The 15,615-nt window shown below is 43.8% G+C and overlaps 1 protein-coding gene across 2 annotated transcripts in view; it reads left to right on the plus strand.

Annotated features, from left to right (window-relative positions):
- Positions 1 to 6,414: 6,414 nt before the first annotated feature.
- gpam (glycerol-3-phosphate acyltransferase, mitochondrial) overlaps positions 6,415 to 15,615 on the plus strand; it is a 37,726-nt gene continuing 28,525 nt past the window's right edge. For both annotated transcript variants that reach the window (XM_083635484.1, XM_083635485.1), the window contains exons 1-6: positions 6,415 to 6,526; positions 7,572 to 7,691; positions 10,210 to 10,283; positions 14,116 to 14,229; positions 14,833 to 14,982; positions 15,360 to 15,459. In XM_083635484.1, the coding sequence (XP_083491610.1) occupies positions 6,443 to 6,526; positions 7,572 to 7,691; positions 10,210 to 10,283; positions 14,116 to 14,229; positions 14,833 to 14,982; positions 15,360 to 15,459 (642 nt within the window). In that variant the 5' untranslated portion in view covers positions 6,415 to 6,442. The remainder of the gene's footprint in view (positions 6,527 to 7,571; positions 7,692 to 10,209; positions 10,284 to 14,115; positions 14,230 to 14,832; positions 14,983 to 15,359; positions 15,460 to 15,615) is intronic.

Below are 15,615 nucleotides of genomic sequence, written 5' to 3' on the forward strand. Positions count from 1 at the left end.
GATAAACGATAATGACGGGAGGCTTGCACAGCAGCAGGATGATGTAGGCTATTCACGCAGATTTTCAGTCCTAAATATCAAACATGTTTGATATGAAAGCATTCATATTGACTTAAATATTTTGTTCATATAAAAACGTGTGTAGATCACAGTGATAGAGTACATGTAGGCTATGTTATGAAAAAAGTATCCATCGCTGCTGTAATTTTAAGGAAAATAAAAAAATATATATATTTCCTATCTATCCCTTGCTGCCACTGGGAAAAAAAATAAAAAAAATAAAAAAATAAAATAAAATAAATTCCCTACCGACCCATCACCGAACTGACAACCAACAGGAACCAAACTTTTTTTTTTTTTAGGCCTAGTATTGCGATATTGCAATATGCTAGTATTGCGATATATTGAATATTGCGATATTTCAATATATTGTCTAACTCCTTCTCCTACCTTTTCCTTGACCTCACCGGAAGTAAAACATGCAGTGTTTTTTTGTTTGTTTGTTTTGGCCCCACATGTAGGCTACATTATTAAGCTTCTCTGGACTCAATACGCCACTGCAGGCACGGACTGCACCATTGGGCGCTTCTGGTGGCCTGGCATGGCATGGCCTGCAATTTTTTTTTATATCGATACTTGGCGTCCAAAATATCGATACAATATCATCAGTCAAAATATCGCGATACTGTGGTGTATCGATTTTTTCCCCCACCCCTAGTGGCTATGCTACAGCGAGCTCACCAGAGCACTGCAGGCGCACGGCACCGCACGCTGGTCAAAAAGCAAAAACAGAGGAGAGAAAACTCCACAGGAGTTTTGTCACAGCTGTGTGTGTTTGATATCTGTACTCATTTGGTGTCACACAGGACAGTGATCTCAAGATTCTAGTTATTGAATATTCACAAATTGTGGCAGAACTGTGTAAGATCATGGAGGAAAAACATTTGTTTTAATTGGATTACCATTTTAAAGCTATTACGAGCATGTCAACTTCACTTGGCGTCACACTAAATCTGGTCCCCAGGGCATGACACGGTTGGTGGTGCTACAGAAATGTTTAGCATGCCTTTCCTTTCCTATTCTTGCACCACTCTTATTTTATCAGAGTGGTGGTGGCTCCAAAATACCCCTAAACATGGTGGTCTGGTTCGGAATACAATTTCTGGCCTGTAAATTAAGTCTAAAAGTTCTGCAATATTCCCACAAGATTAAGATGATCCCAATATGATTGCTTGTTAATATTGTGTAGCCAACCTCAACTATCTAAATTCCTAAATAGGAACAGTAAATTTTTACCTGCAAGGGGAGGGATAATTAGGCGTACATACGTTCGTACGGTATGTAGTCCGTCTGTCTGTCTGTCTCTGTCTCACTGGCAGCCTGACAGCCCCCTACAAATAAACACAGAGACAGCAGGCAGATTGGAGGGTCTGTATAGTATTTGTGCATGTGTTTATGTGTGTGTGTGTGTGTGTGGGGGGGGGGGGGCGCTACGGTATGTGGGAGTCTACAGACGTCCATTATAACCTGACACCAGAGGTTGCCCATAGTTTCTCCAATTGGCTCGTGATAGAGATAGAGTGACCAACATGTGAGACCAACTAAGAACAGCAAGACTTAAAAAAAGAAAAGTCATCACGCCCACGTCACGCCCACGCCCACATGTGACCACGCCCACATGTGACTTTTCTCATCTGATCATGTCACGGCACATCAAATGAAAGGTCTGTGGAACAAGAATAGGATTTCCATAATTTTGCGATTTTTTTTTCCCCCCCCAAACATGAAAGAGTTCATGCTCAGCTCACATTGTGGTCAAATCACAAAATTGCCTGGACTGTAGGGGTGCACCGATCACGTTTTTTGCCACCGATCACCGATCACCGATTGCCGATGGGAAATATCTGCCCAACCGATCATCGACCGATCACCGATTACCGATCACCGATATATAAACACCTCAAAAAAAGTTTTGAAACTTTATTTCGGTCGATTATTTCTCCCCTTTAATAATACCAATTGGTATTGTATTTTATATCGTTGGAAAGCCTGATTAGTGGTAGGGCTTTTTATTTTTATTTTTTTATGTTTTCTTTTAATATAAAGAAATATCTGCAATCAGCCAATCGCATATTTGAGGTCAAAATCAGCCGATACAGATTGCGTGCCGATCGATCTGTGCACCCCTACTGGACTGTAATGGAGAATTAAAGACTTTAAATTATTCGCTGTTCTTGGAATAATAATGCCATAATAACATGTACAACTGCAAAATTGAGCACAATCCAGCCCCAATGTGCATAACAGCAAGTTAAAAGGGTGGGCAGATGTTAAAGTGTCAGTTGGAGAACTCTTGAACTTAGCTGACCCCCCCCCCCCCCTTCCCCCCAAAAAATCTGTAACTCATATCTAATTTAATGCCTGGTTAATTGGGACTGTAAATTCATGTAAATCCACTGCACATTTAATGCCTATTTAACTTAGCCTGTAAATTTCATGTACGTTCAATGTAAACTCTTATTTAACTCTTGACTGTAAATTCATGTAAATCCACTGCCTATTTAACGCCTATTTAACTCAGTCTGTAAATCTCATGTAAATTCAATGTAAATTCATATGTATTTATCCACAGAAGACTTCACCACTCATGTACATATTGTATATATTTACTCGATTTGATTGCACTTGCAACTTTGTGATTGTCTTTACGGTAGTTATCTTCCTACTTCTTATCTCTGTATATTGATGTGACCGCTACGCTGCATACAGACACTGTAAGACAAATTCCTCGTATGTAACTTGCATACTGTGGCAATAAAAGTGATTCTGATTCTGATTCTGATTCTGAGATAGTAATATAACGCAGACAAAGACAGAGATATAAGTTAATACAGCCACAGGACAGGAGTTGCAGAACCTTTTCCATGGTATGTAGAAAGGGGCTGTCTGGCTTGTCCATACTAGTCTGTAACAGGTCCTTCATAGAGATCTGAGGCCTCTAACGTGCCATATTGATTCTTGTTAGTTCCTCCAGCCACATACCAGCCCATTGCATCCACAGTGTGGGGTGATGAGTGAAAGAATGTAACACTCATGAAGCATAGCTGAGATAATCTCACCTAACTGGAGCAAGCAGTCTGTCAGGCTCATACTGTACTAGCAGGTTGTGTGATATAGGTATTAGGTACAGGGCTGGGACCACATTATTTTGGTACTTGGATAACTGGTGTTGCTTTTGCCTTCAGGTGAAGGTAGACGCCTCATGGATTAGGGTTAATGGATTCATGCACTGTCAAAATGACTGGCTACAGGTTGTACACACCATTTGAAATTGGTCACAATGCGGGCATCCGGGTAGTGTAGCGGTAGATTCCCTGCCTAGTGCCTGCCTACCAACACGAGGGTCGCAGGTTCGCGCCCCCGTGTTACCTCCGGCTTGGTCGGGCGGCCGTCCGTACAGGCACGATTGGCTGTGTCTGCGGGTGGGAAGCCGGATTAAGGGTATGTGTCCTGGTCGCTGCACTAGCGCCTCCTCCGGTCGGTCGGGGCGCCTGTTCGGGGTGGAAGGGAACTGCTGGGAATAGCGGGATTCTCCCACATGCTACGTCCTGCCGGTGAAGCTCCCCGCTGTCAGGCGAAAACGAAGCGGCTGGCTACTGCGCATGTGTCGGAGGAAGCATGGTGCTAGTCTACGGCTCTCCCCAGATCGGCAGAGGGTGGAGTAGCTACCGGGGCAGCAGGGGGAAATTGGCCAAGTAAAATTGGGGGGGGGGGGGGGGGGTCAGAAAAAAGAATAATAAAAAAAGAAATTGGCCAAGATTGGCTGATTACTGTTTGCTTATTTGCAGTTCTTTAACTGCAGCATTAGATCTGCAGCTCTCAAATGGCCTCAGTTATGCAGGTGTAGGTACGGGATGGGCTCGCCCTACAGGATGGGCTCGCCCTACAGGATGGGCTCGCCCTACCCAATGTGTTCGGCTCGGGATCGGCAGCTACAGATGAAGTTAAACTCTCACAACATTTATTTTCAAAAAGTAAGGCTCATGTTTATGAGAAATGGTCCTGTAACACTTGAATCATGATCATTGAATGTTTGTATGATTCATATCATGTCTGATAACATCAGCAGCTTAGCTTGTTAGCTAATCTAAAGCTGTCGGCCATTTTGCCCACGTTAATCCCATGTGCCTGACGTACAGATGTGTGGCCGAGCCGATCTAGTAGCCGAGCCGAAATTGCACCGACACGATGGAGCAGTAGTACTCTTTGGAAACGTACCCCGACCGCAACGGTGGGGGCCGTCGCTATCGACGCTAAACTTTTAGCTAACCTGTTCGCATCTATGTTCGCAATGGCATCCCAAGTATCATCACACTATTATGGGATGCGATGCGATCAGTTGTATTATGGGATGTGCGTTTCCCAGGCAACGACACACGTTGACACGTTTTGGAACAGCGCCGCACACTGGCACGATGCTACTAAAAGCAAAATGCTTATTGTTTTGAATGATTTGGCGTCTTCTATTACTGGCAACACTGTCAACACCAGTATTGTTTTCTTGTAATAATATGCCGTAAAGGTTTATTGAAATTGTGGGGAGAGCAGGGCGGAAAAAATGCTTTTATGCAATTTTTTTCCCAGGCCTGGCGGGGGCGTCGTTGGCCTGGCGGGGCCACCAGGCCTGTAGAATGGTAGGGGAAACACTGCCCTTTGATTAGTCTCTCAAGCCAGACTGTCTCTTCTACATTCTGCCAATGGATAAAGTGTGTACTCCACGGCACGCCCACAGAGCCTGGTCACGCCCACAGAGCCTGGGCACGCTCACAGAGCCTGGTCACGCCCACAGAGCCTGGTCACGCCCCCTGGTCACGCCCACAGAGCCTGGGCACGCCCACAGAGCCTGGGCACGCCCACAGAGCCTGGGCACGCCCACAGAGCCTGGGCACGCCCACAGAGCCTGGGCACGCCCACAGAGCCTGGGCACGCCCACAGAGCCTGCTCACAGGAAGTTGGGGAAAAAACCCGCTTCAGACCGGAGGAAGTTCGAACTGATGCAGGTGATTGGAGAAATACGAGCATTTAGGCGGGACATCCGCTCTCTCACCACCTCAATATGCTAACGTAACGTTGTCCAGTTTCTTTCTATCTATTCCTCCTCTAATATAGGTAGTTGATTTGTTCACATTCACAACCACCTCAATAGAGGCTAGCTTTGTCCAGTTTCTTTCTACTGTATTCCTCTTCAAATATACGACATGGATGTTTATTATGCAAGCTTGTTGCCTTGAGTTCTCCTGTTTGAGTTCCCCAGCTTTAGTTAGTTTAGTTTAGTTAGCTTTAGTTTAGTTTAGTTCCCCAGCTTTAGTTAGCACATCTAAAAAGCTGTTTGAGTTCCCCAGCTTTAGTTAGCACATCTAAAAAGCAAAAGGTGCCTCGAAGAACTACGCTGGAAATATGGTTGGCGGAATGAATGAAAGAACCAATAATAATTTCTTCATGTTCTAATGGGAATCTATTTGGAGGGAGAAAGAATCTCATTTATTTACAATTGAATCTGCAGGGAGTCTGCTCTCCCCTTGTCAAGGCTTCCTTGTTAGGACTCAAATGCTCATTCATTTTGTTGTGATTTGATCAACTCTTGGTGGCATTGTCAACGTTAGAATTTGACATTTTGGTTCCATATGACCTAAATTATATAATGGTTGTATTAGAGCAGTGGTAGCCAACACGGCGCCCGCAGGCGACCAGGTGCCCGCGGGGTGGCGCTGTGGCGCCCGCAGGCCACGTTCAGAAAGATGTAATTTTTTTTTTTTTTTTTTTTTAACCCAAACAAGACAAAACAGACAAACAGGCTCAGACACAGGGGAAAGAAAGGAAAAACAAAAAAACAAAACAAAAAAATATAATCAGAAAAATTATTTTGTATTTGTTTTTCTCCTCCCTTCCCACAATAACACACAAATGTAGAAAATAATTGGTTTAACAATGCATACGTTTTAAAAACGTTTATTGTCTGTGTATAATTTATTTTCTGTGTATAATTAATTATTGATTAACTATTTTGATCCACCTGGGCTGGGGTCAAAGTTTAGTTTTACGTTACGTCACTACGTCATTCACTCTGCAACAGTGCGACTGCCAGCTGAAGAAAAAACATTACCAATTTCAAGAGGAGTGGGCGGAAGAGTTCTTCTTCACAACAGTGAAAGAAAAGAGTGTATGTCTCGATTAAACGCATAATACTCATTATTTAAAGGTAAATCGAGCAAATTTCAACAGGTAGCCCCCCACATGACTCTCTACCCTTCAGGTAGCCCTCGACCTCAAAAAGGTTGGTGACCCCTGTATTAGAGTGATTTTAGTGTTGTTTCCCTTTGTCTTGACAGATTGCCAGCCAGTGGAGTGTGATCTAGAGGGAGAGGGGAGGACAGGAGTGGATATGGAGTTGTCAGACGGCTTGTCGCTGCAGGTCAACAATGGCGAGCAGGGGGCTAGCCGCTGGAAACAGCCCAACGATGACTCGGTAAGCCTCAGACCCACATCCACAATTCACCCTTAAGTTGCATTGGGAGAATAGCTTGTGATTGTATGCTTGTTTTAGCACACATCTCTTCTAGGTACGACCCACCCTACTGTTCCTCTGATTGGCTTACCCTGAAATCCTTACCCCAGAGCCGTATAATAGAAGAGTTCCGACATCTCCATTCACTCCAATGGACCAGTTTCTTTTCAGGAAGTAAGGTCCTGGAACTCTTGAGTAAAAATAGCAGCACTGTCGAGTTGCAGCAAAATAGACAGTTTGTGTTGTACTTTGAAAGGGTTTTTCATCCCTTGAATCAAATTGTACATTAACAGCTTTATTTTAGCATGCAAAAGTGGCGCGAGACCCATTCCTGGCTGTTCATTGGCTAATGAGTCTCGCATTTTGGTCCTCCGCTGATGCCACCCTCTCTCTAGAGGACACCACCTTACCCTAACCCCTTCAAACTGTTAGGGTCGTGATTGGTTAATCACCACCAGTGTTTGGAAATTGGGGAGGGGGGGGTGCTTCTATAACAGTTTGTGCTTTGCACCATTCATTTCTCTATAAAAGTCATGTTATATAAGGTAATGTTTGTTTGTAGCATCTGTAACTTCGTGCTCCTTTTCTTGGCCAGCTCCCCGCCGCTACTAAATGCATATAGAGGAAACCCTGACCCGCCTCGTGCCTAAACCCAACCCAATCAGAGGGCGGGTACCTAGAAGAGATGTGGGATCCATAATAATGCGTCTTAGCAGGGTACCTAGAAGAGATGTGGGATCCATAATAATGCGTCTTAGCAGGGTACCTAGAAGAGATGTGGGATCCATAATAATGCATCTTAGCAGGGTACCTAGAAGAGATGTGGGATCCATAATAATGCATCTTAGCAGGGTACCTAGAAGAGATGTGGGATCCATAATAATGCGTCTTAGCAAGCTCTTGTTCCTCAGGTGGTTTGCGTGATGTTGTCCCTTTCCCCTCATTGATTGGTACACGTGTATGGATCCTCATTGATTGGTACATGTGTGTATGGATGTGCTTCCAGGACCGGAGCTCCAGCCCCTCCGTGCTGCGCTGTGTTGCCAGCACGTGGAAAGAGGGCCTGCTGAACAGGAAGAGACCCTTTGTGGGCCGCTGCTGTCACACCTGCACACCGCAAAGCCAGGTAAGGTTACGCCACATCTAACCAGTAGTGCTGCCACACCTGCTAGACTCTAGTCATGTCCACACAGCATTACTTGCTCTGACATCAATTTTGAAAAATTAGCTATGTGCAATGTACTGTTTCTGCCAATTAAAAACAAACACACAGTGGTGTGAAAGACCAAAGGGCTTCATTGAAGGCTGTTTCAACACTGAAATCTATTTGACATAAATCACCATAGAACTTTGTATACCCAAATGCAATTGTGAAACACAAACATGTTTTGTTTTGTTCTCTTTTTTTGTGATCAACTTTTTTATTAATTTAAAAATGGTAACCTACAAGAAGAAAAACCAAAGGGAACCTAGCTGTCACGGCGATGCCCATGGCCCCCACGCACGGCTTCAACAAATATATTCCACGACGTAATATTTTCTACTTTAGCGCCGTGCGTACGGGCCACCAACATCTCCATGACAGCCAGGTCCACAACAGAACATACCACACTGTTCCAAAGGCAGAGTATGAGGGACCATCCATCTCTGAGCTACCCTTTTTTTTGCAGCAGTAAGGCTCAGCAACAGCCAACGCCTCTGCCTCAAAGAGACATTCAACCCAGTAAAATCATCTAACAACAAAACAACAGGAGAACAACGAATAGTGACTCCAAGCACTACGGACATCTTCCTGGCAACCTTTCTCCAAAATAAAGAAACGTCTGAGCATTTCCAGACCACGTGTATAAAGGTTTCAGGGGTTTGCCAGGGGGGCATAATGTGCAGTTAGGATTTGGAGACATCTTCATCTAAAATAGTTTACGAGGGGTACAATAAAATCTATGGGTGTAGTTATAGTGAATCAATTGGTGATTGGAGTTCCTGGAAGATAAAATTATATTAATCCACACCGTATCGCAATTGATTATATTAGATGAATTTGAGAGATCTCTACTCCAGCTGACATTAAGATGCAATGGTTTTTCTGCGGCCTTGGTGATAAAAGTATAAAGACTAGAAACCAATCCCTTAGTGGTCTGGGAATATATAACAGTACATCTGTGATCTCTACTAGATTTGTTAGCACCAGTTAGGTTGTTAGTACCATTATATTGAAATGATCAGCGTGAAGAAACGCCAACCCTAAAAAGTTGCCTGGTTGTCACATTTGGGATATAATTCATAGACGTTTTGAATATAATTGAGTTATGCCATTTGTCTTCATGAAGCATTTGTCACAATGTAGGGAAAAAGAGACGCTACAAGGTCAGCGTTCCACTTCATTACTCCCACAGTGGGCAGTTAGCTTTGCAGCAAGGGTCAAAACAAAAGACAGCGCATTCAAAATGTGACAAGCCACCAAAATGGTTCATAGGACAGTGAATGGAGACATCGTTATCATCATTCATGTTCACATTACAGGCAAATCTGATTTGCTGATAAAGTCATTAATCATCATTATCTTGATTGGTTTCCCAAATCTGATTTGGGAGTGTGTCCGTACTGCCACAAATCTGATTCTCAAGTCGGATCTGTGTGTCCAGACCTAAACAGCCTATCTGCATGGGTTGCTATGGTAGCAACGTGGGCGTCGGTAAATACGTACGTTGGTGACGTGGTTTTCCTGCGCAGAAGCATTTGATGACGAGTTGCGAGTGACGTTCAAATCAGATTTGGTGGATCTGCGCGTCCACACTGAAGTCACATCAGTCGAAAGCAGATTGGAAACGACCTCCATAATGTGGTTTGGGACAAGTGACACAAATCAGACTTGGAGCGTATATACTGTATATGTCAATGGTCCAGACTCATAAAACCCATCTGGATAAAGTCATTAATAGGTCACTAAAGTTCACAAATCAGATTTGGCCTCCTAGCTCTGAACATGGCCTTAGACATCAGAGGTTACTAAAGCAGTTCTAAACAACATTGACCTGTAAAGCACAAAAAAATCGAAAGCATCGTAAACAAAAAAATATAGCATATTTTTCCACCAAGGCAACACTGCATCGATTCGCCACCACATCAGTGCGGTAGAACAGTCTTGATTAACTAGGTGCTGAATTCAGGAGAGCAGTAGCTGTGGGGCTGGGTCTTGAGTCATAGGAGTCTGAAGGGTTCAGAGTACATGAGGTGAGGGAGATGGCCTTCAACTGTCTGTTATAGAGATTTGACAGAGGAGTCAATTGGACACACAAAACCGTACTCTCAGAGAAAGCAAAGACTGACTCGATGTATGTTTTAGGTCAACCTGGAACAGTTTCCTATGGGGGAACGAGACGTTTTGTTGCCCCAATTGCTATGGGTGTAACAAACAATACGCGTATTCAGGCCGCGGCCCAAACTTTAGGAATCACTGTCCTAGACTACTAGTTGGATTCCTGCCTTCTGCTGATTATTCAAGTCTGCATCCCCCCTGTGCCTATATATATATATATATATATATATATATATATATATATATATATATATATATATATATATATATATATATATATTATATATTGTGGTTTGTGATATATTTTGTTGTTTTTCTGTTCCAGGAGAGACTGTTTAACTCCAGTATTCCCTCTCTGGGACTGCGCAATGTCATCTACATCAATGAGACCCACACAAGGTAAACCAAGCAAAATCTACTATATATCCTCACCTCCCTTCAAGGTTGTTGAGCTCTTAGCAGTCTGTAGGCTAGGCTAAATGAACTCATACAGTATGTAGCTTATATTGGCCTGACAGCTGATGACCCATACAGTGCACCTTGCACATGGCCTAGACAAGCATGCAGGAGGACCACATTTGTTCTTGACATGTTATCGTGAAGTTGCAATTGTATGCAAATGAAAATTCAGCAACAAATAAACTGGGTTAATTCAAATAAAATCTATGTTATCATTGGGGAAATTTGGTTTGCAGCCAGGTACAAATGCACACACATCAGAGAAGTATCCACCGAAAAAACTAGAAGTGCACTTAGAGAGCACAGCCTGTTTGTGAGGCTTGTTGGTGAGTCAGATCCAGAGCTGCTCCAAGATGTCATAGGTCCTCCCTTGGCCCATGTGACACCCGTCTACAAACAACAACAAGTTCCGGTTTGCAACCAGGCTAACAGAAACACATGAAATGTGTATCTGCAGTTGAAGTTGCATCATTCCATCCGGATAAATCCAAAAACAACAAATGTTAAAACAGTAAGAACCTTCATCAATTAGTGACGTCTACCTGTAGCATTTAGCCTATCTGTAGCCACCAAAACCAAGGGTTCTTTATGCCTTTAGTGTTTGTAGCAGTCACCCTGAAACAGTGTCCTGAGGGAAGGGTCCTCAGGACACTGTGTGGTCTTCCTCAGGACAGTGTGTGGTCTTCCTCAGGACAGTGTGTGGTCTTCCTCAGGACAGTGTGTGGTCTTCCTCAGGACAGTGCGTGGCCTTCCTCAGGACAGTGCGTGGTCTTCCTCAGGACAGTGTGTGGTCTTCCTCAGGACAGTGTGTGGTCTTCCTCAGGACAGTGTGTGGTCTTCCTCAGGACAGTGTGTGGTCTTCCTCAGGACAGTGTGTGGTCTTCCTCAGGACAGTGTGTGGTCTTCCTCAGGACAGTGTGTGGTCTTCCTCAGGACAGTGTGTGGTCTTCCTCAGGACAGTGTGTGGTCTTCCTCAGGACAGTGTGTGGTCTTCCTCAGGACAGTGTGTGGTCTTCCTCAGGACAGTGTGTGGCCTTCCTCAGGACAGTGTGTGGTCTTCCTCAGGACAGTGTGTGGTCTTCCTCAGGACAGTGTGTGATCTTCCTCAGGACAGTGTGTGGTCTTCCTCAGGACAGTGTGTGGTCTTCCTCAGGACAGTGTGTGGTCTTCCTCAGGACAGTGTGTGGTCTTCCTCAGGACAGTGTGTGGTCTTCCTCAGGACAGTGTGTGGCCTTCCTCAGGACAGTGTGTGGTCTTCCTCAGGACAGTGTGTGGTCTTCCTCAGGACAGTGTGTGGTCTTCCTCAGGACAGTGTGTGGTCTTCCTCAGGACCTTTTCACCGTTCATTCCTATAAGTGAAGACAGCACTTGTCTATGTGAAGCAGTGGAAAGGTAAAAGGCAAACTGATGAATAATTGACAGTGTTTGTCAGTGGACACCGGCCACATGGATCCAGTGACTGACCTCAGTGGGCAAAACTCAATTAGGCACCATAACCTCTTAACCTTAAAGAATATCAACACAAATCCAAAATACATATTTTCCCTCTCACCTGTAGTGCTATTTATCCATCTATATCATTTTGTGTTAGTTGCCTGAGTTTTGGAAATATCGGCCGCAGAGTTTCTGCCTTCTCTCCAATGCAATGGAACTGGATGGCACTTGGCTTGTGGTGCTCAAAGTGCCAAAGAAATACATTTGAAAAACTCAACAGCAATGTCTCTTCCCAGAAATCATGACCCCGTTACTCAAGATAATCCACAGACCTTGTTATGAGCAGTTTCATGGAGGAACAATTTTCTTTTGACCGAACTACAGCTGCTAACTGCTAGCTAGTTCCTACATGAGACTGCAAAAGAAGATAGTTGCTACATGAAACTGCTCACAACAAAGTCTGTGCATTATCTGGAGTAACCGGGTCATGATTTCTGGAAAGAGACAATACTGTTGAGTTTATCAAATGTCTTTTTTTGGTGCTTCGAGCACTACAAGCCGAGTGCCATCCAGTTCCATTGTATTCAAGAGAAAGCGGACATCTCTGCGCCTGTGGGCGATATCTCCAAAACTCAGGCAACTATCCCAAAACGATATAGATGGATAAATAGCACTACAGTACAGGTGAGAGGAAAAATATCTATGTTGGATTTTAGGGTGAGCTGTCCCTTTAACCTTAAAGAATATCAACACAGTCTTAATATAAATATCAACTTTGTTTGCCGTTTCAAAATCCAAAAAGATGCTGGCCATAAGGATACCATAATGTAAGCTATTTTCCATTGTGCTCTGAATTGTATGGCAGAAATTGAAATAGGTTATGCTCGTTTATATTATGCCAGTGTCAATGTGTAATCATTAGCCTCAGGCCTGGGTGGGCAACTATCAACATGGGGGAGTCAGTCTTGTCTGTTTTCCACTGTGGGGTGAATGGAACAGACAAAGGGTGAGAAAGAAAGCTTGTTTCATTACAAAATGAACGCAATTAATTTGTATCGGTGAACACAATTAATTTGTGTTAATAAGTTAACACAAATCAATAATGTATGTGGTGTGTACACATCTTACCAACATATATATGACTTATATATAACCAATATATATGACTTTGGGGGTGGTGTGTGAAGAATTCTGGTCAAAATGTCCACATTTGAGACCAAACTGTTACTATTGTACCATTTGTATCATTTTCAGCAGCATAAGTTCCCTCTATGGGTTCAAACCTGCTTTTTTTGTGCCCTCAAATGAAAGGGATATTTGGTACATCGTGACGTCACGGTGGGGTTAGCACGCGCCCCACTCATGTGAAAAAAATGTTTTCCCCCCCATGTGATTACTGTAGTTCAGGCGGCGTGAGCCCTTTAAGACCAATGCATCCCTGGGTAATGCCTACTGTGGCTAATATTAGCCTCTAGTTAGTTATGTTACATGGCAGTAAAACGCCACTGAATGACCAAATTGATAGAACTTTTAACCATTTCGAGTAACACTGTTTCCATACGGATCACCAGCGTTAGTTTGTTGTTTATAACGTGGCTATATTCATAGCGTTTTCTATGATATCTATCTCGGATACACTGAGAATACTGGGAGGCGGGTCATAGTGTCTCTGTCGATGATTTGATTTGACAGTTCTGGGCATTGGCGTTGGCCAATCCTGGCGTGTTCCACCCCCAAATCGATTGTGTTCTGGCGCAAAGCGAGTGGGTTTCAGGACGAAACAGTCTCGAGCCATTTACGTTATCTTTAGAGCACAATATTCCTGGAATGCAAGTTTAACTAAACAGTTACTATACATGTCCTCTGCATTCTACATCAAATGAAGACATTACGGGTTGTTTTATTTTGTATGTTACATACTTATTGGCCAAGATATGTTAGTTTATGGGGGAGGAATTCTGCCAGCTAAAGAAGGGAGTACAGGCGGCCATCTTGCCTGCAGAGTTTTCAAATCAAGTAGAATACAGTTTTGCAAGAAATCTGGGGGGTTTAGTCCTGCTTTAAATAAGGTAGAGAACCCAAACTGACTCAATGAAGCATAGCCTTTGCTGTGGTAGAGAATGGCATCAAAGTGCTGTCTGTGTCTAATTGATAACGACGCCCAGAGCTGCTCTCTGGTTTGTGAACCTGTCAAACTGGCAGGAAACCACTGACTAGACCCAAGTTTTGTCTGATCAGCACTGTCTCATTAGCTCTAACTGTGTGTGTGTGTGTGTGTGTGTGTGTGTGTGTGTGTGTGTGTGTGCGTGTGTGTGTGCGCGTGCGTGTGTGTGTGTAGGCAGCGGGGCTGGCTGGCACGCAGGCTGAGTTATGTGCTGTTTGTCCTGGAGAGAGAGGTTAACAAGGATATGTTCGCCAGGAATGTGGTGGACAATGTGCTCAACAACAGCAGGTACGGGACGGGTTAACATAACATAACTGTCACATAATAACACATCGCTGTTGTCATGTCAAAACTTTGTATCTCCAAAATCTCCGCTTTTCCGGAGCTAAGATAAAGCAGACTTGTTCTCAGCTTGACGTCCATGCATTCTTTAGTTGAACTAATTAATTTTGAAATGGTTTCAAAACCTAATTATGCAACACTGTTTGATCCTGAGGGACTGTAGAATCTTCTCAGCCCACAGAGGATGGTGTCTTCAGTTCATTTGAAGGACCATTTGATCTAATATGTCTTAAGAGTACCATACGTTTGTGTAGCATGAGTGACCCCAGTGGGAATATAACTCCAGACCTTGAATAACCATAATGTAATTTTTTGTTATGCTACCTGTCAAAATATATATATAAAACAAACTAGCAAAATCAGGGGCCTCTGCAAGCCCCAAGCTACTAAGAAAATGTGAAGCTTATTTTTCAAATGACAAGAAAATCAACCCCCTAAAATTCATGGTGTCGTCGAGCTCTGTCAACCCTGATACTCACATCATTTGGATGATAGTGTTTGTAGACTAGAAGCTGCAGTCTTATATATTTGCACGTTTGTCTGGTCCAGGGTGGAGAGTGCTATTGTGGAGGTGGCCACAGATCTGGAGCCGCCCACCGGCCAGCCTGGCCAGGAGCACAAAGCTGTCAGCAAAGTGAGACGGAAAGCCCGGGGCTTCCTCCAGGAGATGGTGGCCTGCATTTCACCAGCCTTCATCAGGTACATATCTACACCACAAACCCATCTTCATGGCTTTTCTCATATTAATAGATTGAAATCAAATGCAAGGTTCTCTCAAAAATGGTGTGACATTCCATGTGAGGTTTACAACTGGCAATGGATCATATGCAGCATATCATTTGTTATTGATGAGCGTTCCACAACACCACCTTACCACAACCTTATCACAACCTTTTACGATTACCATCTCGCATTGCAACCAAGCGTTTGGCAACAGACTACAGTACAGTGGATGCATGCATGGCACAGTGAAAGGAGGTGTCCGCACCACGTGTTATGTAATGGTATGGTACATATTGAACATTATACTGTCACAGCTTAAGTTTTGCACTTCTTTGATCTGTTCTTTTGTCCAGACTGACGGGGTGGGTGCTCCTCAAGCTCTTCAATGGATTCTTCTGGAGCATCCAGATCCACAAGGGCCAGCTGGAAATGGTCAAGAGAGCTGCCACAGAGGTCAGAAAAACAAGTGCACTATGAAAACAGATGATACTAGAGATGCGCGGATGAGCTTTTATGCCATCCTAATCCGCGTGTATGCATGAACCGTCCGCCTGCCATAAATCCGCGCAAATTATTTCATACTATTTATAGATCCGCGCCCGCCATGTA

Source organism: Poromitra crassiceps (assembly GCF_964638095.1).
Source record: "Poromitra crassiceps genome assembly, chromosome: 4".
In the NCBI taxonomy this organism is placed as follows: Eukaryota; Metazoa; Chordata; class Actinopteri; order Beryciformes; family Melamphaidae; genus Poromitra; species Poromitra crassiceps.